This window comes from Aristolochia californica, unplaced genomic scaffold (assembly GCF_029961685.1).
Source record: "Aristolochia californica isolate CCGP_79_NKW_82.1479 unplaced genomic scaffold, dmAriCali1.0.hap1 SCAF_13, whole genome shotgun sequence".
Classification (NCBI taxonomy): Eukaryota; Viridiplantae; Streptophyta; class Magnoliopsida; order Piperales; family Aristolochiaceae; genus Aristolochia; species Aristolochia californica.
The window spans coordinates 24,900,496-24,928,301 of record NW_027181804.1 but is presented as its reverse complement, the minus strand read 5'-3'; the positions used below and the strand labels follow the sequence as shown (position 1 = coordinate 24,928,301).

General features: G+C 35.3%; 2 protein-coding genes and 1 non-coding gene across 3 annotated transcripts; all 3 read left to right on the top strand.

Annotated features, from left to right (window-relative positions):
• Positions 1-290: 290 nt before the first annotated feature.
• LOC137948790 (chloride conductance regulatory protein ICln-like) lies at positions 291-5,016 on the top strand. The gene is made up of 7 exons (XM_068794961.1): positions 291-617; positions 716-839; positions 3,488-3,605; positions 4,224-4,283; positions 4,372-4,437; positions 4,523-4,620; positions 4,777-5,016. The coding sequence occupies exons 1-7, from the start codon at positions 445-447 to the stop codon at positions 4,846-4,848; spliced, it is 711 nt and encodes a 236-aa protein (XP_068651062.1). The 5' UTR covers positions 291-444; the 3' UTR covers positions 4,849-5,016.
• On the top strand, positions 2,223-2,326 carry LOC137949140 (U6 spliceosomal RNA). The gene has a single exon (XR_011111712.1). It is a non-coding gene; the product is annotated as a U6 spliceosomal RNA (small nuclear RNA).
• Positions 5,017-18,958: 13,942 nt separating the features above from the next.
• LOC137948837 (pentatricopeptide repeat-containing protein At2g45350, chloroplastic) lies at positions 18,959-21,187 on the top strand. Its single transcript, XM_068795016.1, has one exon. It carries the CDS (start codon positions 18,989-18,991, stop codon positions 20,864-20,866), a length of 1,878 nt encoding a protein of 625 aa, XP_068651117.1. The 5' UTR covers positions 18,959-18,988; the 3' UTR covers positions 20,867-21,187.
• The last annotated feature ends 6,619 nt before the right edge of the window (positions 21,188-27,806 follow it).

Sequence of the window (27,806 nt, the reverse complement as noted above, 5' to 3'; positions counted from 1 at the left end):
CAAATACTTAATCAAATCTTTACTTTTGTAATATCTAAATTCTCATTCTTAAATTAGATATCAAATATAATATTAAAATCATGAATTTATATATATATATATATTAAAAAGAGGGTATTTTATTATATAAAATTACTCTAATTGATTTAATTTTTATAAGATAATTTTATTTAACTATTCTGTTAATAATTAAGATAAATTTCAACTTATTTAAATTAAATTAATAATTTAAATTAAATTAAGATTTAAAACTACCAGAAGGCAGTTGAACCAGACGTGGGTGCGTTTATTAAGGAGATTTGTCGGGCAAACGTTTGGATTTTCGAAGTCGGTCGATCATATCGTTAATGTTCTTGCGCCTCTTTTCCGTTTTCGATTCGAGGGTGAGGAGTGTTTCGGAGTTTCACTGCAAAAACCAGAGCAGCTGTTCTACTTCCACAAAAAATGGGTCTAGGGTTACGTCACTTCACTAACAGAATACAAGAGGGTGAGTGCGCGGGACAGCCTCTTCTCGACACTGAAAATGGTGAAGCGCTTCTCCGCGTTCAGCCGGCCGTTGCCATCGTTCTCGGAAATCTGCCACCTGAATCTCCCGGCACCCTCTTTATTTCTTCCAAGTAAGGCATAACGTTTCTGAAGCTGGCAGCTTCTTTTCCTTGCCCCCTTAACGATATCTTATTTTGTTGTCGATTTCTGTTTGGTTTTGTTCCGCCAGGCAGGTGGTGTGGTTGAGCGGCGTCGATGAGGGGAAGGGCTATGCTCTCGATTTCTTATCAATTTCGTTGCACGCCGTTTCCAGTGACCCTGAAGCTTATCATTCTCCTTGTATTTATACTCAGGTACTTGCTTAAGCTTGCTAGTGCTATGTTAGGCGCTTTTACTTCCCTGACCAGTCCTACAGTTTGCGAGCTCATACTGATTGAGTTAACTGTGGTATGAATCGAAGAGTGTACAAATGAGCTATTGCGGTGTACTCTCTTCGCACTAACTAATGAACTTGGGAGTGCCTTGTTTTACAATTTGGTTGTTAGTCAAGAGGAGTGACTCATTTGAGGCCTGTCCACTGTATTATAGAGTGGAGCTGAGGTCCAGTAGAACATCTAGAGTTCAGCTGGAAATATCTGTTAAGGTCCAGGGGAACACGCCATTGTTTAGGTAGTTAATCAGGTAAAATTCTTGACCATAAGCATTTTGTGGTGATGATATAGATGGGCTACGACTGTGTATATTAATTATTTTTCTTTCAAATTTTGATGCTCTGTGAACTTATCTTTTTATGACACAAGCTACTTTATTACTAGGTGTGGATGGTGATGAATTTAGATGTGCAGGAACTGTGTATACTAAATTTTTTTCCTACCAAAATTGATGGTCCAGAAGCATATCTTTTTATTCTATGAGTTGCTTTCCAAAGTTTAGTACTAGAAAAGTCTTTGTTATTTTTGGATTTATTCTAATTGACTATAGTAAGATTTCTTTTTTTTTTTTTTTTGTTTTAAATTAGTGGTTGGGAAGAATTTTATTGAGAGAAAGGAATGTTCAAATGGTGCCCCAGAAGGATGGCGCTTACCGTTGAGTTGCGAGCTGGAAAAGCTCAAGAATTGAAACAAGTGATCTTTGCATAAACTGTGGAAACAAAGCTATTAAATCTCCAATCGAGCGGCAGATTGTAGAATGGTTCCCAGCTTGGCCAGGTTATCCGCAGCAGAGTCTGCTGATCTTGGTTTATGAATCCATGAGATAGTGAGAGTATAAGCAATGTAAAAGATTTTCTCCACTAAATGCAAAAGCCTCCTTAGGGTGACTTATATCCGCACCATCCAATTACTACAACAGAATCCCCTTCAACAATGGATCGGTGTGTGAAATTATGCTGTCAATGCACATATCATGCAGCAAAACATGAGCTTAAGCAGCAACTGTGTCCAACAATCCTAGTGGATCAGCACATGTGAGCACAGCGTTTCCTGTATAATCTCAAAAGATACCACTGTAGCCGGCAAGTCTTTCCTAGATTCCCTTGAGCAGAGGGCTAGTGATCAGTACAAGGGTATTGTGGAAATTATATACCTATTGATAACCAATTAGCAACTTTTGGTTAACAAAGCCCATCATTACATCGTTCATATATAGATCAAGAAAGTGGCATATGTTTGTTGTGCGCAATGATACTGTTAGACTTGGATTAATGTGCATTTGAAGGAAAGAGGGTAGTGATTAATGTGGCCCTTTGGAAACACCCAATAAAATTGGAATTATATAGAGAAGGTTAGCATGACCATGTGCAAGGATGACATAGAAATCAAGAAAGAGGGTAACGTTCTCTTTGTCAAGTGATTAAACATAGATTATTTTATCTGATAATTTGGTTGTTTGTGAAGTTGCATGATGGCTGGTTGAATTTTATTTTTTAAAATTTAATAAAAAGAGTATAATTTGCTTGCTATAAAAACTTTATGTATGGAAATGGTATGGATCATTCCATTCAAAAAATAAATTACCCCATGCTCATTCTGTTACTCTTATATCTCTCTTGGGTAAGATGTGTTCTTTTCTTTATGTATCATTGGTAAATGGATTTGTTGAAAAACTAGTAGGGAGCATTTTGGTCATTTCACCTTACCCTCACTTTCATATTTTGAGGTAATCTTGTTCCCTATGTTGAATTATGTATATAGTCCAACTTTCATGTACATAGGACATGTAGAATGGGAGATTTAAGAAGATTAGGGTTTCATTTAAGTGAAGGGCATTCTTGTAATTTTATGAAAGCCACTTAAATAAATAGGTTGGGGGGTCGTGCACGAATCCCAATGCAGCACATATTCTTGATCTTTCTCTTCCAACTTCTCTATTTCTCTCATTCTCTCTCCATCTCTCTCTCTCTCTCTCTCTCTCTCTCTCTCTCTCTCCTTGCATTTTTTAGGGTTAAATGGCAAAGACTTTTCAGGTAATTTGTAGAATCATAAAAAAAGGAAAACCCACTGTCATAAAACCCGGACTGGACTGGCCGATTGAACTGAGTTTAGTCTAATGTGGCCCCTTATAAAACACTGTTATGAAATCCGGTTGATCCCCGTGCAAGGATGATACAACAAGTTGAGAAAGAGGGTATTGATTGAAATACTGAGGCTCTTTTTATCAAGTGATTAAACATGAATTGTTTTCTTTGGTGATTTGGTTGTTTATAAAGATACATGATCTCTGGTAGGATAAATGTAAGAGTTCTGTTTAGGGATATTAACAGATATGTTTTGTAACTTAAAAGGTATATTTTGCTTGCTAGAGAAAACTTGTGTCTGGAAGTGGGTAAGGATCGCTTGGATTTAGGGTCTAATTGGATCAATTTGAACATAAGTTGAGCAGTTGAACATGGTTTGTCAATATAATTTTTTTTATTTTTGAGTTCGTGTGAATTGGGCATCTTTAAGATAGTGCCATGGAAAAATCTTATTTGTGTCTGAAGTCTATAATGTATGTTTTGCAGATTGAAACTGAAGGTGGTGAAGATGAAGAACCAGAAGATTCAGATTCAGAAGCTAGTGAGAACTTCAACCTATCAAAAATCACTGAGATGAGGCTAGTGCCATCAGATCCCAGCCAGTGTATCCTATGATTAAGTTCTATTGGAATTTCTGAATTTCATCCTAATCTTCATTTGTATTATGTCCAGTATTATTCATCTTCCGCAGATTTTGCTTCCAAATTTTGGTAGTAAGCAAGCTTCCCCTGGCTTTGGCTTTGACCATTTCAAGGAATTTTTTTTATGTTTGCAGGCTGTTAATGAGGATAATCAATCCTTCATGGGTTAATGTCAAGAAAAATTATGTGTTTAATTAGTTGGGGAACAAATCCTTCTAATTTTGTCTAGTCATTTTGGAATGTACCTAAACCTTGCTTTAATATGGTATCAGAGCAGTATATATGTTCTACTGGTCCAATTTGTACCTGTTGAGTGTGTACGCAATATATATAGTTCCTCTCTTAGACATGTTGTCTGTTTGTTTAGGCCTAGGCACAAGGGGAAGTGTTAGTGGGAATAATCCGCCATAGGCTAATGTCAAGAAAGATCCTGTGGTTAACTAGGTGGGAATTGTTTTTTTTAATTCCAGTTAGTCTGTTTGGGATGGTTGCAGACCCAACTTAAACGCAGGCATAGAATTATGTTATCTTTGCAAAGTTAATTTTGGGTACTTGTTCCTTGTGATCCTTAATCTTGTTAGTGGATATACTTTTTAATGTCTTCTGTGAATGTGCTGAACTGAATCCAGAACCTCGGAATGGTCAGTAGTGATTTTTAATGGTTGTGGAGTATAAGGTTTTATTTAATTGTACTTTGAGTTAACTGTATTTTGAAATCTCCTTCCTCAGAGCAAGATGATGAAAGTGAATGGATTTTTGGTCCTGATCAGATGGTGGATGTTGTGATGGATGCAGGTTTAGCCAGTTGATTCAGTCTCTTTCTGACTATGTTGGTTCAATTTAAGTTTATTGTTGAATCTTCTTCATTTGGTCTTCTCAGAGACTGAGGAAGGTTCTGACTGGCCTGTTTATGAAAATCCTGCAAACCCCATCGGTCATGCTAATGGAGATCATGACCTAGTTCGTAATGTACTTGAGGTATGTCCTTCTGAAACTTGAGAAACGTAGAAATTTCATCATATGTTTACACTGAAGGATGGCAGGTCAGGGGTTGTGAGACGAGCGAGTGCCAAGTAAGAGTTCACTCATGCAGTTATATTAGTGACTTTTCATCCCTTCACTTTCCTGTTGCAGCTTCAGATTGATGATCAAAGATTTGAGGATGCAGAGGAAGCAGAACATGGTGCACATGATGCTTGTCAATGAGCAAAGTTTATTTGGCTTTCTTTTCTTCTTCCTCACCACTTGGAAAAAAAGTCACTACTAGGGTAACATGACTATTGCCATCAAATGCTCTTAAAATTTCTGACTTTAAATGTTGATTCTTGAATTTGCTGGGTTTATGATATATTTGAAGTATAAAAATTTGGAGAAGTCTCATCTTGGTCGGTTCTTCCAGTTATGAATCAAGCTTATGGAGCATATTGATTAAGTTATGTATGTTAATGTTATAGTTGAGTAATTGGTTGAGTTGTTAATTAAGTATAATGAAGTATAATCTATAGCATAATTAGGCTATTTTAATCAAGTCTATAAGCATTAGGGATTAATTAAGGGTAACCTAGTGGTTATATAGGTGTTAGATAGTGATTAATTGGTTAAGTAAACTTTATTATTAGTTAGGTTAATATAGTTACTAAAGGGGTTTAGGTTGTTTATTAATTAGATTAGTGTAAAATGACTTTAGGTGTATGACATTGAAAATTTTAAAATAGTTAAATATGGAAATAATTAAGTAAAATCTATTAGAGTATTAGGTTAATATAATTATCTTTGTATACCTATACCTTGGTGGTTAATCTGGTGTGACCAAATGGTTATTTGTGTGTAACTCTTAAAATTAAGAATCCAAATGTAAGTAATCATGTAAATATTTTTTACTCTATTTTTTTATTTTTTGTAATTAATCTTGTAATTATTGGTTTATCAAAGTTATGAAATATATTTTTTACATTTATTGGTAACATAAATTTTCTATATAGTATATAGTAAATTAAAAAAATCAAAATCATAAATTTTGAAATAAAAATTGAGTAAAATTTTATAATATAGTGAAATATTCTACTATTTCTTTCTAGCCATAGATACTAAGGAATTGCTGCTAAAACTGCTTTCCATATAGCTGTCCCATAAAAGGCTAGGCTAGAGAACTTTCCATATAGCTGTCCCATAAAAGGCTAGGCTAGAGAATTAGGCATGCAAAGATGGATGCCAAATTTGATAAGTATGGCATTCCAAATATATCTGCTGAAACGACAATGCATGAGAATGTGATTACTGCACTCTTCCAAATCACTGCATAGCTTGCATAAAGTGTTTACAACCTGTTGCCCCCTTTTAGTTAATTCATCACAAGTATCTTTTCATGAGAGGCTGACCATAAGAATTGCAGTACCTTTTTTGGAGCCACAAATTACAATACCAGGTTGGTACCTAGAAGATTGGTTTTTGGAGTGAGAGGAAATCTGGCATTTGTAGTAAGAGCCCATTGAGAACTGTCCTGAGGGGCAAGACTTCCATATTATTTCATAGCATAAACGCAAAAAGGGAATAGAGAGGTGAACAACAGTACATTGCAAAACCATAGTAGAAGCAAACATCATAACCCGATCAGCTTGTCTTAAACACTGATAGACCTAAATACCCTTTCAACCAACACTGGAGAAGCCGATAGGTAGGAGCATGGGGGCACACACTAGACAACTAGGGAGTAGGGTGGCTTCGAACCGAGCCGGCTCGTGAGCGGCTTGAGCTTGACTCTGTTTGATTCGGTATACCCGAATCTCGAGCCGAGTTCGAGATCCGGGATCGGCTCGTTTAAATTAATGAGTTGAGCTCGATCGAATCAGGTTCAGCTCGAAATCTCCCGAGCTGGATTGTTAATTTAATAAGCGGCGCGGGATTCAGGGGATTTGGGGGAGTCGAGACCGGGGAGCGGGAGCGAGAGCGAGAGCGAGAGGGGAAAAAATTCTTCCTACCCTCGTCACCTCTGAGCCCCTTTGGCCTCCTCTGTTGCCATCGACAATTGCCTCGCCGGCCGCCTTTTACCTTTCCATTGCCGCAGCTCGATTTCTTCCCCCTCATCTGCCTTCACCTTTGTTTCCGTTGCCGCCGTCGCCTCCATCACAACCATTATCCCCCACGATCACCGGTGCCGTTGGAAGCTTTTCCCTTGGCATCGTTCCTTGTGCGAAGATGATTTCGCACGTGCGATATCATAAAGTGAATTTTTTTTTCTTAAATTCTCCTTCCTCATGGCTACCGAAGAAATTGAAAATACATTTTAGTAAAAATAAGTTTCTAGGGACTATTAGTGTCTCATGTTTTTTTGAACATTTTTCTAATTGAAAATTCTTATTAAAAAATCATACAATTTTCTAAGTACAATTTTATTGCCAAGATGGGCTAGAAAACCGTGTATAAAATTTTTGAATAAGTATTTGATAGTTGATGCTGTAATACTTTTAGCATGAGCTAATTTTCATAGCAATTTTGTGTTTGACATTTTATTTGTTTAAAAATTTATCGACAAGTATAGTAATATATTAGATTGATTATTAATTTTTATTTATTTTCCTAAAAGAGGCAATAAGAGGTCCATTTAATTTTCATAAGAAAATTTTAAATATTTCTTGTAATTTTCTAATAAGTCAATAGGATTTTATTTAAGGTTTTTTTTTGGAAATATGTATCATAGGAAAAATATATCTAGTTTTTCCTATAATATAAATTTTCAACTAGGGGCATTAAGGAGGCTATAGTAAATTTATAGCCAGATTCAAAAATTACAAAATAAGGTAGACAACATTTGGAGTAAAAAAGATTAATATTGGTGCATTCTAATCTATTATTGAAATTCAATCTTGAACCTCTCCTATCATTCTTTTTTTAAATTGTATGCATAATTTTATATATGATTTATTTGGCATATATTTTATATAGAGTATTAAATGTAAGTTAAACTCAAACTCAGCTAGAGCTCGAGTTCGAGTTCGAACTCAGTTAAAATTATTAGGCTGGAGTTCGATTACAATTTTAGGTTCGAGGTTAGAGTCGGTCGAGCTCGAGTTCAAAAAATTTAAATAAAGCTTGGCTTGAACAAGGTTCGGACTAACCTGGATTCGATGTCACTCTTATGATCAATTTTATGTAGAGGTCATTCCCAATTTTATGTAAAATATATACATAATTTTATATACAATTTATTTGATATGTTTTTGAAAAATTTTAAATGTATGTTGGAGCACGAACTCGAGACTTATATTTTTTGAAAAGTTTTAAATGAATGTTTTCTTGGTTAAAATTATTAGACTCGAACTTGATAACAATTTTAGGCTTGAGTTTAGGCTTGACTTGAGTTTGAGTTTGAAATATTTAAATCTTACTCGGCTCGAACATAGGCAGGTTCGGGTTCGACTCAGAGCTGCCACCCCTATTGGGGAGCAGCTGAAGAGGGGAAGGCTGGCTGTAGGCAAGGGGCAGACATGCTGGCAGCTTCATCCGACAATGAAGGCCAGCAAGGAGTACAGGTGGTCTAAGGGTTCACTGGTGGATGAGCAGAGACGGGGCAGCACACAAGGGGAGGCTGCCAAAAGGCAAAGGACAGCTATGCCGGCTGTGCCGTATGCCTACAAGGAGGCAGCATGCTGTTGGACCAAACTACTGTCTACTAGGGAGCAGCTTGGCCGCCCCCTTCCAGGAATTACTGCCACAGTGGTGGCACTGATATACTCCATGGGAATATTTTACAAGCCAAGGCACCTCAGGCTCCACTGGCAAGAGGCACTTAAGAGACTTCTCTCTACTCTTCAAAACCAAAATAATGGTATCAATGGAAAAAGGAACAGATTACAGCAATGGAGAGGAAATCCTCAAATGACAAGATATGGTAGTGAAGGAATTTCCAATCACCACAATTGGCAGATGACACTGCCTTTAGTAAGAGAATCAGTGGTGCTATTAGCTGATCTAAGGGTTTTTTGAACAAGCAGAAAGAATACAACAAAGATAAGCTACTTCCTAAAAGCCATGAGCAAGCCAGCTTGCCGGGGAAGGTCGCATAAGAGGGTCGGAGGGGCCTGAGAGGGAGAATAGAAAGAATAGTAGAGAGAAATCAAACAAGTAGGCAACGGAGAGGACACCTGAGAGAGATCTAAGAGAACGGTTGATAGCCCTGTGTTTCCAAGTTTTACAACAGCCCTTTTTATTAGGAAATTTTTATAAGATTATTAGTTTCCAAAAGAGTTGTACTCTTCTTAATAGGTAAGTAATCAGCCTGAACTAGAGCTTAAGCCTCATACTTAGATCTCACCCATCTTGAGCATAGTTTTATAGGCCTCATGAAGGGCACCCTTCATCTTCTTATCTTCCACTCGGCATGCTCTGGAATTTGAGCAGAGTCACCTCCCTTAGGTGACCCAAAGGGGGAGCTCTTCCTCTTCTGTCTCCGGTATGAACTTGCTGCTCCCTTTACGCGTCTCTCATCTCTCAGGAATGGATGAAAAAAAATAGACAAAGATGGACGAAGGGAGGAAGAAAATAACAGAGAGAAGAGGAGCTTACCAGGATGAGGGTGCCTTCCTTGCTTTCTTTCTGCCGAGCAAGGTGTTGAAGTAGTATGAGTGACATCTATTATAATTAAATAGGTGAGTAGAATGAGTTGTAATTATGATAGATTTTATGTTCTTTTTATTTTTACTCATGTATTAGGGTTTCTACTCTAAAAATATAAGTATCAAGCTAAGAGGGAGGGCACTCATACCCGAGCTTTAATTCCTCATATTTCTCCATCTCCTTTCTTACTTCATGTGCTTACATTTCTCTCCTAAACTCTCTTCTCTCCTTTCTCCTTTTTTTTCTCCTAAACACTAATTATTTTAAGCATAAAACCCTAAAATCTAATATAATATCAAAGCAGAGATTCTAATGTTTTAAGTAAAGTTGTTCCCAAAGTGTTAAAAATATACAAAGGAGGAGTTTTTCCTAACAATTAAAGGAAGGTTGATGGAAGATGGGCCCAAACCAACATGACCAAGGAAGGCTCACGTCCAAGTGTGTTAGAAGATGGGTTTAAGCCCACAGACCAAGGAGAATGACCACATGTGATGACATGATAGTAAATGAAGAGTCATCTCATAAAGATGACATTAATATAATTAATTTAAGTTTTTGGGAAGTAATTATAATAGTATAACTTTATTTATCTATAAATTGAGCTTCAGGGAAGGTTATTCTTTTTCCATTTTCTCCCCAAACATGCAGTCTCCTTTTTTCTCTATGAGCTAATCTATGGAATCCTGAAAATCAACGTGGTATCAAATCATTTTTTTTAAGGACTTGTAGTTATGGTGTTTTAGAATTCCATTTTTTTTCTTTTATCTCTTTGTCTTGTACCCTTGTTTTTTGCTTGGTTCTCTCCTCTCATAAAACCCAACTTTCTTTATTACTCTTGATTTTTTGTCTAATGGCGTTTGATGGAAGTTGTGGAGAATCAAGACCCTACCAATGGTTCAAAGCCACCAGATGAGGTGGAAGAGAAGCCAACAACTACAACAAAGCTAAAAAGGCTCTAGTAGCGAAGAAGCCCAGACCCACATCTTCGACCTTGACAAAGTATTCTTGAAGTCCTCACAGATGATCTCGGGCCTTGTAAACACCTCAGGCCCTCGCTCCCTTTCCTTCTCAAAGCAGAGAATAGACACATTAGGAATTCGCTTGTCCGAGAGATCATGGCTTTGATCGACAAAGTTTATGAGAAGACAACGTCAGAGTCGCAATCGCCGACTTCTCCATTGACAACCAACCTTTCTAGAGTTGATTTCACCTTGAGATTTCTTTTGTTCACCTCAACCTTGGCGGTGCTTATTGTGATGGTCACCATCAAGCAAACTGAGATCGTCACTCTCCCGGTGTTGCTGTTGCAAGCCGTTCATCTTCATTCATTGTTGTGGCGTTGTCTTTGGCCAAGTTAATCTTCCGAACTCATTGCCATTACTTCCATCGGGAGTTGTATTGAGTTGCTGAATTTGTTTGACTGACTTCTAACTATCTATTCCTATGCTATCGCATCTCGTTGGTTTATTTGAAGAGTTTTTTTTTTTTTTTTTGGAAAATTGCCGCGCTGGTTATTCCAACGAACTTGCTTAGTGAAGAGAGATGATCATGTTGCTTTCAGTTAATGGATTGACTGATCATTCCAATGAACTAGTTCGAGTCAACGAAGGATTTTCTATGCTATCTTTGACGACTTTAGCTGTGTTTCAATACAAACTTTCTCTTCAACTGGTCGTCGCAAGGCACCAAAACTAGAGGCAACAATTGCAACCACACCAACGCAGTGAAATCACTTCCAATTGGCGAAAGTTTTGCAGCAACGGAAGTTTTGATTATTTTTCGTTGCGGTTCTGATTTATTTTTTGATGCTGGTTTTGGAAACTCCCGTAATACTTGTTGGATGCTTTGTGTTGTCCACTTGTCAACGCAGTACTGCCTCTATCGCATCATTGCTGGCCAATTTATTTTTGAAAACTTGATCTTGTTCTTACTACTGATTTTCCAAAAAATCATGTCGGGAAGAGGGTCTCTGTTTTTGCTCACTGGGAGAGAAAAAAGTACTACTAGTATGGTTTTAATTTGCCGGGTTAACTCAATGGGTGGGTGCCAGATTGATACTATTCCGCTAGGGTTAACGGTCCGAGTCAACTCGATCCGGGTCAGCCTGACTCGGTCCACTGTCTCTGTTATTGTGGTCTGGGTCCTGAGTTCTATACCTATTTCTTCCGTGACTTGACTATATTGGTTTGATACCTGACTCAGTTTGACTTGGTCTCTTGTCTCCGATTGGAGTATTATCTTAAATTAATTGATTGCTTCTTTCTCGGTCAACGGATTATTTTGTGCACAACCTTCTAATGGACTCGCATCGGATTATTTTATGGGTCTTTTTTAAGGATTTTCATTATTTGGTACATGTTATTTGGGTCCAGGCCCATTTCAGTTGTTACTATTGTGTCTTTCTAATTGAGACATTATTATTGCATTATCAGCATTGGATATTCTGATGAAGAAGGAAGCACATGGTGGCCTTAGAATATTATCTTATGGTGATTATGCATTACCCCCCCTTATTTGGAAGTTTTTCACCTACGATTTGAGAGTTAGTGCCCGGTATTGGGACATCGTGATAAAGAAACTTATTACTACACTTCTAAGCAATGCCTATAAACCCACTACCTATAGAGGACAGGGGTATGTCCAACATGAGTCAAGTTTATTATTCACCTAAGATGTATTTTTATAGCTACCCTAAGAAAGTGGGTAGACTCTGTGCCCCACAATTGGGCTACTTTTTCTCCCTTGAAATTGAGTGGAGAGTATTTTTACTATGAGCATTTGACAGTATTATGGAGTTTTGTCATACGGTTAGGAGTATTTTTTCTCACACTATTATTATGTCAGCTAAGTCTCTTGACAAGAACAAAATGACCACTTGCTTGAGGTGGGGGGAGTGTTAGAAGATATGGTGGACTGTCATTTTATACTAGAAAATCCTATACACTATTTGCAGCAAGCTGGGCGTTTATGATGTTCTCTTACCCCCAGCTTGAGGGGGAGTGTTAGAAGATAGGCCCAAGCCCACACGACTAAGGAAAACTCACATGTCCAAGTGTGTTAGAAGATGGGTTCAAACCTATAAGACCAAGGAAGACCGACACATACAAAAGAGGTGGAAAATGGGCTCAATCCCACAAATCAAGGAGAAGGCCCACACGTGATGGTATGATGGTACATAAAGAGTTATCTCATAAAGATGACACTGATATAATTAGTTTAAGTTTTGGGGGGCATAATTATAATATTATAGCTTTATTCATCTATAAATTGAGCCTCAAGGAGAGGGTTAGGACAACTCCATAACCCTTTTTTCCCCTCAAACATGTATCTTTTTTGCTCTATGAGTTAATCCATGGAGTCTTGAAAATCAACAAAGGTGTTGGAATTTTCAAATTTCAGCAACGTTCTAAATCATATAAGGGGTTCATAATCCTTGAAACCCATTTTAATTCATCCAAAACACGTTCCTAAACATCCCAAATTCGTGAAAAAATAGCCTCTTCATAGTCATGTATGGCTGAATTTCGATTTTTTTTCGTAAGTTCTTATATCTCTATTGTTTAGACATGAATTTGATGCAAAAAATTCAGGCTTTTTAATTTTGAAACTTCCTCTTGATGCTAGATTAAATCTTCACCATTTCAGTGCAAAGTTTAGTTTTCAAATAAATGGGACTAAGATTTCAATCCCACCTATAAGTGTGTTATTTTTTTGGGTTAATCATCATTTTTTTAGCATTGAGTCAATGTTTAATTGTTGAAATTAATCCTATTTCGAAATTTGCATGTTTAGTTTATATATGAAGTCATATTCTATGATGAAGAGCAAATATAGAAGAGTCTTACATGACTCTCACAATAAGAAGTCTTACAGAGCCAAAATTATTATGGAAGGAGGTCTCATAGAAGAGTTTCATTTTAAAGGTGTTTTAGTTATGTTATGTTGAGTTATTTAATTATGCTAGGACTTATCTTTAAGTGTTAGAGTGTGGGTGTAATTGGGACAATGATAGTTTAATTGTAATTGGACTCTACTAGTTTCCTCTATTATAAATAGAGGTTCATGTACTCTGATTACATTAAGTCAATGAAGTTTTTATATTTTTCATAAATTCAACATTATATAAGAGCAAGTTCTATGAGTTGACTCGATCAACCTACATAGATAATGTGATACTTTTCTGATCTATTATCTCTAGCCGTTTAGGTTCGTATTTTTTTCTCTTTTTTAGTCCCTATACTTGTTGTTTGCTTTGCATTTTCACCTCTATACTGAGTTTTTCATATTTCATATTATATATTGATGGAAAGATATTGGAGTCTACTTTCCAACACATTTGGCAATCAAAGTTTTCTACAAAATAAAACAAGCATTGCTTTGGTTGGTCCCTTTTATTTCTATGGGTGTTTTTATGTCCTTTGAGACTTTTTATTGGTACCCGTGAGTTTTTAACGTCGTCTTGTGAATGATAGATATTACCCACTTTAATGATTATTTTCACTATTTTTGTTCGAAATCCTTTGAGGTTGGTTTCAACTTATGTTTTATCACCCATTTTTACCTTTTGAGAGTCCGTGTCCAGTTTCGTACTTATCCTTAGGACACCGCGATAGAGAAAATTATTACTACATCTATGTTATTTGTTTCAAGTTGAAATCACTGTTATCACCTCCCAGTTTGAGGGGGAAAAGTAGAAAAAGAAGAAGTACAAGAAAAAGGTATTTTATTCCATATGTTGTGGTATGTTTTATGTGACCAAAATATTCAAGAAATAGGGAGCACAAAAAACAAAGTTTTTGCATCTATGAAGAATTGTATTTGTGAAGATTTATTTTTCTAGCAAAATAAAATTGAAGACCAAAAACTCCTGCTTGAGGGGGGAGTGTTGAAGAGCAAATATGGAAGAGTCTTACATGACTCTCACAATAAAAATTCTTATAGAGCCAAAATTATTATGGAAGGAGGTCTCACAAAAGAGTTTCAGTTTAAAGGTATTTTAGTTATATTAGTCTTCTATTTATGTTGAGTTATTTAATTATGCTAGAACTTATTTTTAAGTGTTAGAGTTTGAGTATAATTGGGACAAGGGTACTTTAATTGTAATTGGACTCTACTACTTTCCTCTATTATAAATAGGGGTTCATGTACTCTAATTACATCAAGCCAATTCAGTTTTTCTCCTTTCCATAAATTCAACATTCTTCATAGAGTTATTCTACGTTTGTTTTGCCATACCTTGTGAGTTTGTGTTGATTATAATTCTGAAATCGTGTGTTTGCATTGCTAATCGCTTGAGTTAATTACAAAATAGAGTGTTTGTATTTGATCTAGCATGGTAGAAATCTCAAGTAATTCTTCTTCTTCCTCATCATATGATCATTTCAACAAACATGATTCCTTGAGAATTACTACAATTTCTCTCAAGGGTTTGAGTAATTACTTGTCATGGTCTCAATTTGTCAAGTATTTTTTTATTACTAGAGACCTTGTTGGATATATAATCCAGCCACCTATGCTTGTTGATGAACCTTCCTATCACAAGTGGTAGAGGGAAGATGCCTTAGTTATCAATTGGATAATAAATAACATAGAAGAACAAGTTGCAAATAATGTTGTTCAATTGGAAACAATTAAAGAGATTTGAGACAAGTGTCTTGAATAATATTCTACTCCTGACAATCTTCAAAATATTTATGGTATAATTTAGGAGATGTTCATGACAAAGCATAAAGACAACCTTCACGAATACTTTTATCAGATTCAGAGGTCTATTACATGAATGAAAGGTTTCTCAACCTTACTCAACCGATATTACAACTCAAGGGAAGTAAAGAGAAGATTTGGTGTCAGCCACATTCCTTGCAAATTTACAACCTTACTTGGATGTTGTAAAGTAATAGGTACTTAGTTCTACAACTAGACCTTATTTTAATAATGTGTGTGCTAGCATGCTTAGGATTCCAATTAAGGGATCCTTAACTCAACAAGAACAAGTAGAAAATTCAGCAATGTTCTCCCAAGGAAGGGAGAGCAATAGCTATGGAAGAGGAAGAGAAATAGGTGAAAAATCTTATGGTAGAGGGAGAGGAAGAATTGTGGTGAACCCACTTCCAACTCCCCAAACTTTATTGACAATAGAAAGTGTACTTTCTGTGGTTTAAACAATCATTTGGTTGGCAAGTGCTAGAATTTACATTCTAAACTGGAGCTTTTCAAGGCTAATTAAGTCACAACTACTACCATAACAACCCCACTAAGTGTTACCTTTAATTATCCTAATAGGAAGATGGTTCTTATAGAAGAAGACTATGCCTTATTTTTAGAAATTTAAGAACATGATGGCTCTACTTCCAAGTGCCACTACAACTATGGTTGCTAAAACTGGTAAATTCTCCTTTGTTTGATGTTCTTGTCTTTCATCCTAGATCATTGACTTTGGTGCCTGTGAACATCTCATCGATAAAATAAATAGCATATCTTCCTTGATCCCTTGTACTATGAACTGATATATATTTATTTCAGATGAGTCCTAAAGTAAAGTCCACGGTACTTGTACATCCATTTTATCTCCTTCTCTTTCACTTTCTAATGTTTTATTTGTACCAAATTCATGCTTAATCTTTTGTTTGTTAACCAGTTAGCTAAAAGGTCTAATTACTTTACTACCTTTTGTCCCTTCTCATTATGTTTTTAAGGACATCAAGACAAAGCAACTGATTGGTTGGGGGTGATGAGAGTGGAGGTCTCTACTTTATGGATCTAGCAATTATGATAGTCTAGTGACAACCGATAAAGGAAGCCATACAAAGGCAATATAGGCTGGGTCAATATTCCTTATCAAGTTTGAGTTATTAGTTTTTTTGTTAAAATCTATTTCTTAGTTATCTTGTGAGTTTTGTGAGATTGGGAAGCATCAGTGAATTGTGTTTAAGCCCATGCGGAAGAATATATTGTCTAGTCCTTTCTCTTTGATTCATTCAAATGTATGGGGGGACCTGTTAATGTCCCAAATATTCAATCTAAGTATTTTGTAATTGTTGTGGATGATCATACACTGGTTACGTGGTATATTTGATGCAAGATAGATTTGAAGTGTTTACTCTCTTTAATTCTTTTTGTGCTATGGTTGAGACATAGTTTCAAAGGAAAATTCAGATATTTAGGTATGATAATGTAGAGGAATATTTTTCCTCTCAATTTTAGAACTTATGCCAACAATAAGGAATAATCCAATCAATCTTCATGTGTATACGCCACTATAGAGTGGTATCTCAAAAATGAAGACATCTTGTTGAAGTTGCACAAATGCTTATGTTGTCCATGAATGTCTCTCACTTTTATTGGCCATATGCAGTTCTCACTGCTTATTTTATAATAAACCATATGCCTTTTAGTGTATTACATGAGAGTACACAAGTCTCCAAGTTATTTCATGATTCATCTGTTTTCCCATTACCTCTTCAAGTATTTTGGTGCGTTTCTTTATATGTTTAAGAATTTCTAAGTATTGTAGTAGTTGTGCCCCCTTCTGGAATTGAAGTATTGTTGTGGTTATCATATGAGAAGAAGCAGTATAATCTACAATGAAGAATTCAACTTCTTGTAATAATCAAATTTTATATGACCATAATATCTAACTCAAGGGAGTACAATATGAAGAAATTTTCTTCTAGACCAATAATGTTTTTCATTACAAGCTGAAGTTATAAACTCCAACTTGAAGGGAAGTGTTAAAAAAACAGGTATAAAAAAGTCTTATATGACTCTCACAGTAAAAAAAATCTCACGGAGCAAAAATTAACATGATGGAGTCTAAAACGAGTCTCATGGGAAGGAGGTCTCACAAAAGAGCCTTAGTTTAAAAGTATTTTAGTTATGTTAGTTCTCTATATGTTCAATTATTTAATTGTGTTAAGACATCTTTTAAGTGTTAGACTTTGGGTGTAACTAGGACAAGGGTAGTTTAATTATAATTTGATTCTATTTGTTTCCTCTACTATAATTACAGGCTCACTGTACTCATTATAATCAAGTCAATTGATTATTTATCTTCTCCAAAAATTCAACAAAACCTAAAAGGGGTTGTTTGTGCTACCATAGGAAAACAAAAATTATTTTCCATGGAAAATTTTATATTTCGAAAAAGCTTTTGTCTAGAATCATGAAAATTCTATTAAATTATATAAATAATTAAAAGAATAGAATTAAAAGGTGAGTGATCAAGAAGCATGTGAATAGTTATTGGTTGTCCTACTAGAGTAAACTCAATATTTTATTCTATTTAACTTTTTTAAGGGCAAGAGCTATCAAGCTATAAATTTTCCAATCCCCAAAATTGGAAAAAAATAGAAAACATTTTGCTAGTCTTTTTTATACTTTCCTAATAATACAAATACACTACAGGGAGGAAGATATCAATTCATAGGAAATGTCTTCTCCTTTAGCCATGGATTTATCAATGCGAAAATTGTAAAAAAAACAAAAAAACATGCAGTTGGAAGAGTATTTAGGGAAGACATTTGGTTGGGTTTCGTGTAGGGGTGAGAATCAATTGGGTTTAGGGTGGCTATTTCAAAACTTGATCGTATCCCACGTATTTGACCCCAAAACCCCTTCATGTGAAAATTGGTAGTAGGGTTGGAAACTAACCCTATCCTACCCTATTTCCTTACCCTTCAACCCGTCCCATCTCATTGCTACAAAAAAAGGTAAAATGATATATATACACATAGCTGATCCAATACGAAAAGTTATTTGGTGCAAAACGGCTACCGCATGATCAGACGACTGAGGTAGCCATTTCACACCAAGTGGTTTTTCATATTGGACCAACCTTGTATACAACATAAAAATAATAAATTCATAAAATTTAACATAATCTACAACAACTTTATGCACTAATATAAGTTTTGCTTTTTTCCATATGCCCTTATTTAAGTGAAGAATCTAATGTTATTAAGCTTGGTGAATTGACCAAGGTTTGATTGGACTTGGTTCAATTGGGTTTAACCATGGTTGAACCGATGATGATGTCAATGTATACATTGTTCTTTAAAAATTTCTAGAAGTTGGAGGAGGTCTCCCCTAACCTTTGAATGTCAAATGTGACCTTTTCTCCCTACCAATGGATAGTAGGGAGGGATTCTTTGCCTCTATGTCACAACCATGTGGAGGATCCCTACCCCCTCATTTGATAGAGAAGACAATTTTTTTTTTCTCATGCAAAGGATCCCTCCCCCCTCCATTTGATAGAGAAGCCAATTTCTTTTCACATGCAAAGGATCCCTCACCTCTTCTAGTTGACGTAGATGAGTCAATCAGTTTGGATGTTAAACTGATTGGGAAAAATGGAGGAGACAGAGACGGATAGGGAACAAAATTCCATGCCAAAGAAAAAATGGCAGAGAGGAGAGAGCGAGCACAGGTAAGAAGAGGGTAGAGAACACAGAGCGAGAAGAGAAACTGTCGAGTGACAGCACGAGTAAAAGTGAATTCACAATCACTCCCCGATTTACTCTCTTACACATCGCACTAAGAGGCCCTAAACTAGACAATTCACATAGAGTTTGTGTCATTTGTATCAAATTTGAGTTTTATCCTTTCTTAAACCCAATTCGATGTGCATCCCCACATTCTATCATCCCAACCAAATTAAATATCTTCACGCTTTTCTTCTGTCTCGTGCCTGCATTACAGTCGAGAATCAGGCAAGAGGATTTCTGAACCTTCTGCTATGCTCGCTTATCCACAAGTAAAACAACCATGGAATTCAACGCTTCCAACTCTCCCTCTTCTTCCCAAGTGCAAAAACCTTAGAGACGTTAATCAAATCCACGCCCGCATCACTACCACCGGGTTCATTAGAAACGCCTCCCTCATAGCGAAGATCATCTCCGCTTTCTCTTCCTCGTCCCGCACCCCTCTCGTCGAATTCGCTCGCTACCTCTTATTCTCCCAAGCCCATCTCCACCGTCATCTCATTCTTTGGAATGGCGTCATTAAGTCTTGCTCTCACGGCCAGGAACCCAGAGAAGCCATTGTTCTCTTCTTGGTCCTGCTTGGAAGCGGCGTTTGCCCCGACAGGTTCTCGTTCTCTTTAGTTCTCAAAGCTTGCTCTCGTCTAGCTCTGTTTAGGGAAGGACTGCAGATACATTGCTTGATAGAGAAAAGTGAGCTCGGGTGTGATATATTTTTGCGGAATTGTTTGATATGCTTCTACTCTCGATGCGGATACGTAGGAATTGCTAGGCTGATATTTGACAGAATGCCGGAGCGCGACTCCATATCATGGAATTCTATGATTGACGGGTACGTAAAGAACGGGATGGTGGATTTGGCTCGTGAACTTTTTGATAGGATGAACAATGTGGATAAGAATTTGATTTCTTGGAATTCAATGTTAAATGGCTATACTCGATTTGAGGATGGGCTTGATACTGCAAGGCAATTGTTTGACCGAATGGTAGAGAGGGATTTGGTTTCTTGGAATTCAATGATTGATGGTTACATGAAGTATGGAAGGTTATATGATGCTATTTATCTGGTTGGGCGGATGCCAAAATGGGATGTTGTCACTTGGGTGAATCTGATCAATGGATTTGCAAAAAGAGGGAGTATCAATATAGCACGATACTTATTTGATAATATGCCCGAAAGAGATTTAATTGCTTGGAATGCTATGATGAGTGGTTATATCTACTCTGGAAATTATCATGAAGCTTTACTACTCTTCAGCGAAATGACGACAGAAAGCTGCTTCTCTCCCGATGAAACAACACTTGTAATTGCCCTTTCTGCAGTTGCTGAACTGGGTCTTATTGATAAAGGTTTATCAATACATGATTATATAGACACTAATGGGTTTTGTTTAAACGGGAAACTAGGGGTTGCTCTCATAGATATGTATTCCAAGTGTGGAAGTATCGATAAGGCCAAATTTGTTTTTGAAAACTTGCAACAAAGAAAGGTAGATCACTGGAATGCCATAATTGGTGGACTTGCTGCCCATGGATTGGGTGAAGCAGCTCTCGATCTCTTTGCAGAGATGGTGATGCTTTCATTTAAGCCAGACGATATTACATTTATTGGGATTTTGAATGCATGTAGCCATGCAGGCTTAGTGGAGGAAGGTTTGTTGTGTTTTGAGCTTATGCGGCAAGAGCACAATCTGATGCCTAAGGTCCAACACTATGGATGTCTTGTGGACATCCTTGGCCGGGCAGGACAGTTGGAAGAGGCAAGGAAAGTAATAGAGGAGATGCAAGTTGAGCCAAATGATGTGGTTTGGAGGGCATTGCTCAGTGCTTCCAAGAACCATGACAACTTTGAGATTGGCCTTCAGGCTGCTAGAAATCTAATTGAATTGGATTCTTGTTGTCCTAGTGCCTATGTACTTTTGTCCAATTTCTGTGCAAGTTTTCAGAGGTGGAGCGATGTCAATAAGGTCAGGCGCATGATGATGGAACAGAAGATGAGGAAAGTTCCAGGATGCAGTTGGATTGAACTTGGGGGGTCTGTTCATGAGTTTGTTGCAGGAGACACATCTCATTCTCAAGCCAAAGAGATCTATCATTTGTTGGAGAGTATTGATCTTTCACATAGTGAACTCTAGAGGTAAAATATCTTCACATGTGACTGTTTGGAATCTTGTCATGGATGGCATTTTAAGGAGAAATGGAGTCGCGTGTGAATGAATCCACGCAAAGGTGTACGATTACCATCAACACCACAAGTCAAATTTGAGCTTGAAAGGATTAGTTGCAGTGATCTTGTAAATGCAAGCGAAGACAGCAGTTCATGTTAGTATATCAAAATATTTTTTCATTAGATTATTTGATGCATTTCGTTTCAAAATGATTGAAACTGTACACTTCATCACCGTGTAGGAGACAAGCCATGGAGGCAATTTATGATAAGTGCTATTTCCTTGAGATTAAACAATTTCACAATTTCAAAACTAACTGTGGAGTTGAGGGTTTCGTTGATCTTCTTGCTCAACTAATAAACTCAATATATTTGTTCTCAATAATCCATAGGACTACTATTTAACACTCCCCCTCATGTGTAGGCCATATGGGCTCTAACATGTGGATAATTTGGGTGGAGGCCCATATATGAGTGAGTACCTGCTCTGATACCATGTAAAGTTGGGTCCAAAGCCCATCCTAAAATAACTAATCTCTATCATCAATGTGGCACTTTTGCAAGGATTTTTGTCATTTGCTTAGGTGGCATCATTTGAATAGTAATGTGTTATTCTATCATTTAAAAACCTCCATTATGAATTGAAGATTTGACTAGCTCTTTGGTAGCTAAAGGAACCACTTAAATATCATATATTCTCTTTTGTGTGATCTTGGACAACAATTTTACTCTTAGAAGAAAAAAATGCATGAAATTATTTTCCATTTGACCAAATTTTCATTGGGAAAATTTTATGTTTAATCAGTTTTTTTTCTTATCATTTCATATCGGGGCAATAGAAAACTTATTTTCTAATCCTTGTAACCTTTATGGGACAAGAAGAACTGGACAAAAACAATTTCATCCTCTAAATCCAACACAAACAGTAGAACATTTAATCAAATACAAAAGTTTCAATTGTACTTTTCTTATAATTTCCAATTGGCATAACCTTTAGAACCCCCGTTAGTGACCTTGGGGTATACATTTCCAAGAAACCTTCAGTATGAAATTCTATTAGTGCCTTCATAGAAAATTATTAGAAAATTTTCAAATTTTCCTTATTGCTATTAATGTTTTTTCTAAGGAAAAATACAACAATTATTAATTGCTCTAATATATTACTATACTTATCCAATAAATTTTCAATAAAATAAGATAAGTATCTAATTTTAAAACTTTTCTATCTAAAAATAAATTTGTCATCCTAAATTAACTATTCCACTATATTTATTGTGCTGACATTTGAGGTACTATAGAAAATGATTAACTAATTCAGTTTGCTCATTTCTCCTTCTACTCCTTATTATTGAGATAGTAAAGTAGTTAATTCAGTAGTCCGAATCATCTTCATCTTTTTCCTGATCTATTGGTTCCTCTCCATCAATTCTTTCGTTGCTATAATATGATATGTGTATAAAATTGTGAATAATACAATATGCAATAATAATTTTCACTTGAGTCTTGTATGGGTATGAAAGTGCTGGTTCCAAAATTTCAAACCATTGCTTCCATATACCAAAAGTCTTCTCAATTGTGCTTGTTAATGATAAATGTCAATGGTCGAATAAGTCTTTTGCAATATGAGAGAGATGATTTTCATCATATTCATTTAAATGAAATCAATTGAAATGATAAGGTACAAAAAAAAAAAAAATGCCTAGTTTTTTTTATTTTTTTATTTGTACCTTATCATTTGCCTAGCATCTACCAAGTAACACTTTTCTACAATATGAAACAACAATAAAGGTGAATAAAATTAAAGCTAACATGTACAAACAATAAGTAAATAATACAAACATCAATCCTCTTAGGACAACAAGCCCATCTAATGCGTGCATTAAAATGCGAGTATAAGTTGCCAATCGTTCCCACCGAGCTACTACAAAAGTGAATTCAATATTAAAATTACAAACCACCATCACATTTTGTAATAAAGATTGTTTCCAATTACAAAATTAGACAATATTCATGCTAATAATATCGGGCTTTATGTAAGTCATATCAATTGATCTAACACAATTCTAAAATTTGTACATAGAAAGTTAATATAAGTATACCTTTAAATAAACAAATACATAAATGGTAGTTACTGTAGTTTATTATCTTAAAATACCAGTGTACTTATCATTATCCATTATTTTTTGGATGAACATTTCTAATTGAAGGAGGACGTATGTAATTATTTTTCAATTTGAGCATCACATTTATTACTCTATTGAAATATACACTAATGGTTCAAACTTCTATGAACCATTCCATTGGCATTGGGTACCTTGGGTCCTGACCTGTAGTAATCGTGTAAATAACAAATTATTATTTAAATTTAATGCTCGTAGTGTCCTCAAGAAACATGCAGTCTCATTCTATAAACTTGTCTAAATAGAAGTTCATTATGCTCTAACATTTATCATATATTATCCCCTCTTCCCAATTCAATTTTTTGTATTGAACCTAAAAAACAGTTACAAAAAATCCATAACATTTTGATTATAATATGATCAAACTAACAAGACCACATTTATCTAATCACATCTTCCTATTTCTACTTTCTTCATAGAGGAACTTCAAAAACTCCTTCCTTTTGCCAATATCATACTGAACAAATAAAATTTTCTTTTTATTTGTTTCCAAAAAGATGAAGTGTTGCAGTAAAGATTATTGTCTAAATCAAGAATTTCTTGAATAACATTAACTCGTCTATTTTCTTTAGAACTAATCCCAACTTCTGCCAATTTTTGGAATGTGACATAAAATTATTCAATGTAAACCACCCTTTTTTGGTCCCTCTCTCCCAAATCTCAAACTTGATGTATATGTTTAATCAACAAAGGAGTTCAATAGCCTCATCTATGGCTACTAGTGGAGCCACCTCCATCACTTGATCTAGGTGTCTGTTCAGTCCCTAAATTCATCACACCATCATATCATATTTACACTTCATCCTACTCATTATGACTAACTTTTGTCACTTCATTTGTTTCACTTTTATCTCCAACCATTACAATAAAACTTGTCATAGCTAAATTCTCTCCAACTATAGTATAGAGTAGTTCGTAGTTGTGAGAATTTTGATGCCCAAGGTGCTCATTATCTTTGTTTTCTATAAAAAGAAAGTGTTGCAGAGCATATATAAAAGATTCTTACATGATTTTCACAGTAAAAAGTCTCATAGGAGGTCGTCTCAGAAGAGTCTCAGTTAAAGGTATTTTAGTTATGTTAGTCTTCTATCTATGTCCAGTTGTTCAATTGTTCTAGATCTTATCTTTTAGTATTTAACCTTGGTTGTAATTGGGACAAGGGTAGTTTAATTGTAATTGGATTCTACTTGTATTCTCTATTATAAATAGAGACTTATTGTACTCAAATTACATCAAATCAATGAAGCTTTTCACTTTTTCAGAAATTCAACATGGTATCAGAGCAGGTTTTGTGAGTTTACTCGATCAACCCATAGAGATGTTGACCATAGGTTGACTCCCATATTGCTTTTGATGATAACAAAACTTATTTGATCTAACAACTTGAAAATCTTATTTCTAATACTTTACCTTCAAGAGTAAATGCATCTCAAGTCTAAAGCTTCAAGCCAAAACTCAAGACCTCAAGCACATTTGAAGAACGTATCTTGAAGAAGCACCCACTAGGAAGAAGACAACGAAAAGACTAATGTTCAAGTGAAATAGACAAATGTCTAAACTCACTTTTGTAAGAGAGCATTCTAAACTCCCTCTCTTTAGGTACATATGTAAAATTGGAGTTTTAGGTTATAATTTGTATGTAGATATGTTTCGGATCATGATAAACATCATTTAGAATATTCAAGAGCACTTAAAGAAAATAACATTTTATGCTTTAAAAGTCTACACTTTTGAACAAGCATTGTAATGATCGATCAACCATTGGTAATGATCCATAATCCAGAACTATGCAAGTAAAAAATATAAAGCATGATCAATCGTCGAGGACATGGCCATTTCATCCTATAACACATGATCTATCATCTCACCTAATTGATTGATCATCCCTGCTTAGGCAAACAAATTTTTCATGGAATGATTGATCACCCCACCTGATTGATCGATCAATCAATCAATTAAAACCTTGTCAGTAGAAGACTTAATGCATGATCGATCATAGGAAAATACATTGATCGATCATATTTGTATTGCACAACTAAAGGGAATCTCAATTGATCGATCATCCACTGGTAATGATCGATCGATTTAACTTTTTTGGACCAATGGTCACATATTGATCAATCAATCCATCAATCATTAATTTACTGTCTAACAACAAAGTAGCTATTATGATGGATTGATATATCAATCACTTTACAATGATCTACCAATTGAAATACTGATTTTTTTAAAAGGCCACATAACATCTAGTTTGAGTTGGGAAAACTATAAATACCCTCCATACTGTGAGTAGAGAAATGAATGAGCATTAATTGGCAAATCTTCAAGTCATTACTCTCTATCTTGCATATTTCACTTAAAGGTGCTTTAGAGTGAAAGAGAGAGCCTCACACTTTGAAAAATCTTTTTTTTTCTTTCATTCTGTCCTTACATTCATATAGTCCAAGCTCCTTGATCATTTCACATCGTGCTACGAAGAAGGAGGAACTTGAAGCTCTCAAGGAGAAGTATCTCTCTAAGGGTATAATTTTTACCTTTTTTATTTGTATTTGTGAAAGGTTCATTTAGAACCTATTTAATCTAGATAGAAAGGCCCAGGTAGAGCTAGAATTTTGTTCTTGGAGAGAATGGGTTTGTACAACTCGTGTATTATGCTACATGTGGCCAAAGAAAGCCGAAATCCCGTTCGTAATTCTAGCTATTAGAACTTTTGAAAATAGTGGAATTTTTCCAAGAAAGTATTCTTGGGCGGTGACTACCACTAGGGGAACATCGATAATAAAAAAATCTTTTTGTCCCTATGGTGTGTGCATTTTATATTTAACTTGAATTGCTTGTATGCATGAATTTTTAGTTACATGCACACGTCACTTTTAATTTGATTATCTCAATTCACCCCCCTCTTGAGAAGCCACTTGGACCAACAAGAGATAATGTGATTCTTTTATGATCTATCATATCTAATAGTTTAGGTTCATATTCTATCTTTTTTATTTCTTTCTTGTCCCAATATTCGTTATTGTCTTGGCTTATTTCTTTCTTGTCCCAATATCCATTATTTTCTTGGCATTTTCACCTCCATACTGAACTTTCATATTATGAATTATATATTGATCAAAAGCGCTTCAATTCTACTTTCTAAAAAAACAAAATTTAGCAATCATAGTTTTCAGAATAAAGAAAATAAATCATAAAAGATTAAAGAACAAATATTTTTATGTAAAATTATGTATCAAATTAAATATTTTTGAGTCTAGTTTCTTAAGCAATAAACGGTTTGTTATTCTGATCTATATTGTGGGAGATATTGATATCAGAAGTACTAAATGTCAGTTTAGCAGAAAATCATTTTTTTCCATGTTTTCTCTCTTATTATCTCTCCATACATTGGCGTGAATTGATTTTTTTTAATCTTAATTTTTTAGCCAAATTTCTCTTCTAATTATAGAGTTAGAATTTATCATTTAATGATATGCTCATTCAAGGCATACATAAAATTCTCGCTTCGATGTTGTTTTCAAGTTTTGCGTTTTTGTTACTTGGTTATGTATCTTATGCATCATCAATTCCAAAAAATTGTGGTCACCCCAGAAAAAAATTTATAATTTGGTCAAATTTATTAAGTTCTACCATTATAGTCTCCCCAAGTTTTTTTTTTTTAAATGGTCATATTCTAGATTCTTTTTGGAAATATGAGTGTTGCATATTTGCCTCCTTTCCGTTAAAGTTATTTTCCTCTAGTATTTTTTTAGTTTATCTTCTTATATTTTAATCACTTCAGAGCAATAGACCCACAACCTAAAAAGTATAGGAGTGTGCCCAACATCTAACTTGAGTCAAGTCTTTTATTCTTCACCCAAGAGGTGATTTGTGTTTGACCTACCCTTAAAAAGTGAGTAGTCTCTTTGTTAAGCCCTAAAGTTGGGCCATTTTTATGCCTTGAAAATTGAGCAGAGTGTGTTTTAGAATATGACCGTTTTGACCGGTGTATGAAGTTTTGTCATATGGCTAGAAGTTATTTTCTTCTCCCACATTGTATTTTGTCCTAGTTGGGTTTCTATGTCCTTTTTATCCCCAACTTGAGGGGGAGAAGTAGAAGAAGAAGTACAAGAAAGAGGTATTTTGTTCCACATGTTGTGGTAATTTTTATGTGACCAAAATATTCATGAAATGGAGAGAGCAAATGATGAAAATTTAACAACTATGAAAAAATTTAACCAAAAAAGATTAAAGACCAAGATTGAAGACCTAAAATCCTTTTCATTTCAAGCTGAAGTTATAAACTCTAGCCTGAGGGGAGTTTTGAAGAGAAAATATGAAAGAGTCTTACATGACTTTCACAATAAGAAGTCTTACAGGAGAAGGTTTCACAGAAGAGTCTTATTTAAAGGTATTTTAGTTATGTTAGTCTTCTATTTATATTCAATTGTTCTAGGCCTTATCTTTTTAGTGCAGACACTTTTAATCTTTACTTTCATAGTCGCGGACTCACCCACTTGATGAAAGTAATCCTACCATCATTCTATATTATTTTTCTATTTTTTAAAAATAATAATATTATCTTTCGTCTTTTCTCTTCATATTTGACCTTTGAATTCTTGTAATATTAAAGCCATGCATTAGTCCTCCATTGGCCATTTTCTAATTTGGATCCTTTGTGGACCTCCTCAAACAAGATAGTAAGCATAGTAATATCATCATAAGGCGTCCATGTTTCATATGGTCCTC

What these genes read in the sequence shown, in the direction of transcription:
- LOC137948790 (XM_068794961.1), top strand. Translation starts at nt 445, where the DNA reads ATGGGTCTAGGGTTACGTCACTTCACTAACAGAATACAAGAGGGTGAG. An exon ending in ACCCTCTTTATTTCTTCCAA is followed by an intron (nt 618 to 715) that starts GTAAGGCATAAC and finishes TTGTTCCGCCAG; the next exon opens with GCAGGTGGTGTGGTTGAGCG. An exon ending in CTCCTTGTATTTATACTCAG is followed by an intron (nt 840 to 3,487) that starts GTACTTGCTTAA and finishes TATGTTTTGCAG; the next exon opens with ATTGAAACTGAAGGTGGTGA.
- LOC137948837 (XM_068795016.1), top strand. Translation starts at nt 18,989, where the DNA reads ATGCTCGCTTATCCACAAGTAAAACAACCATGGAATTCAACGCTTCCA.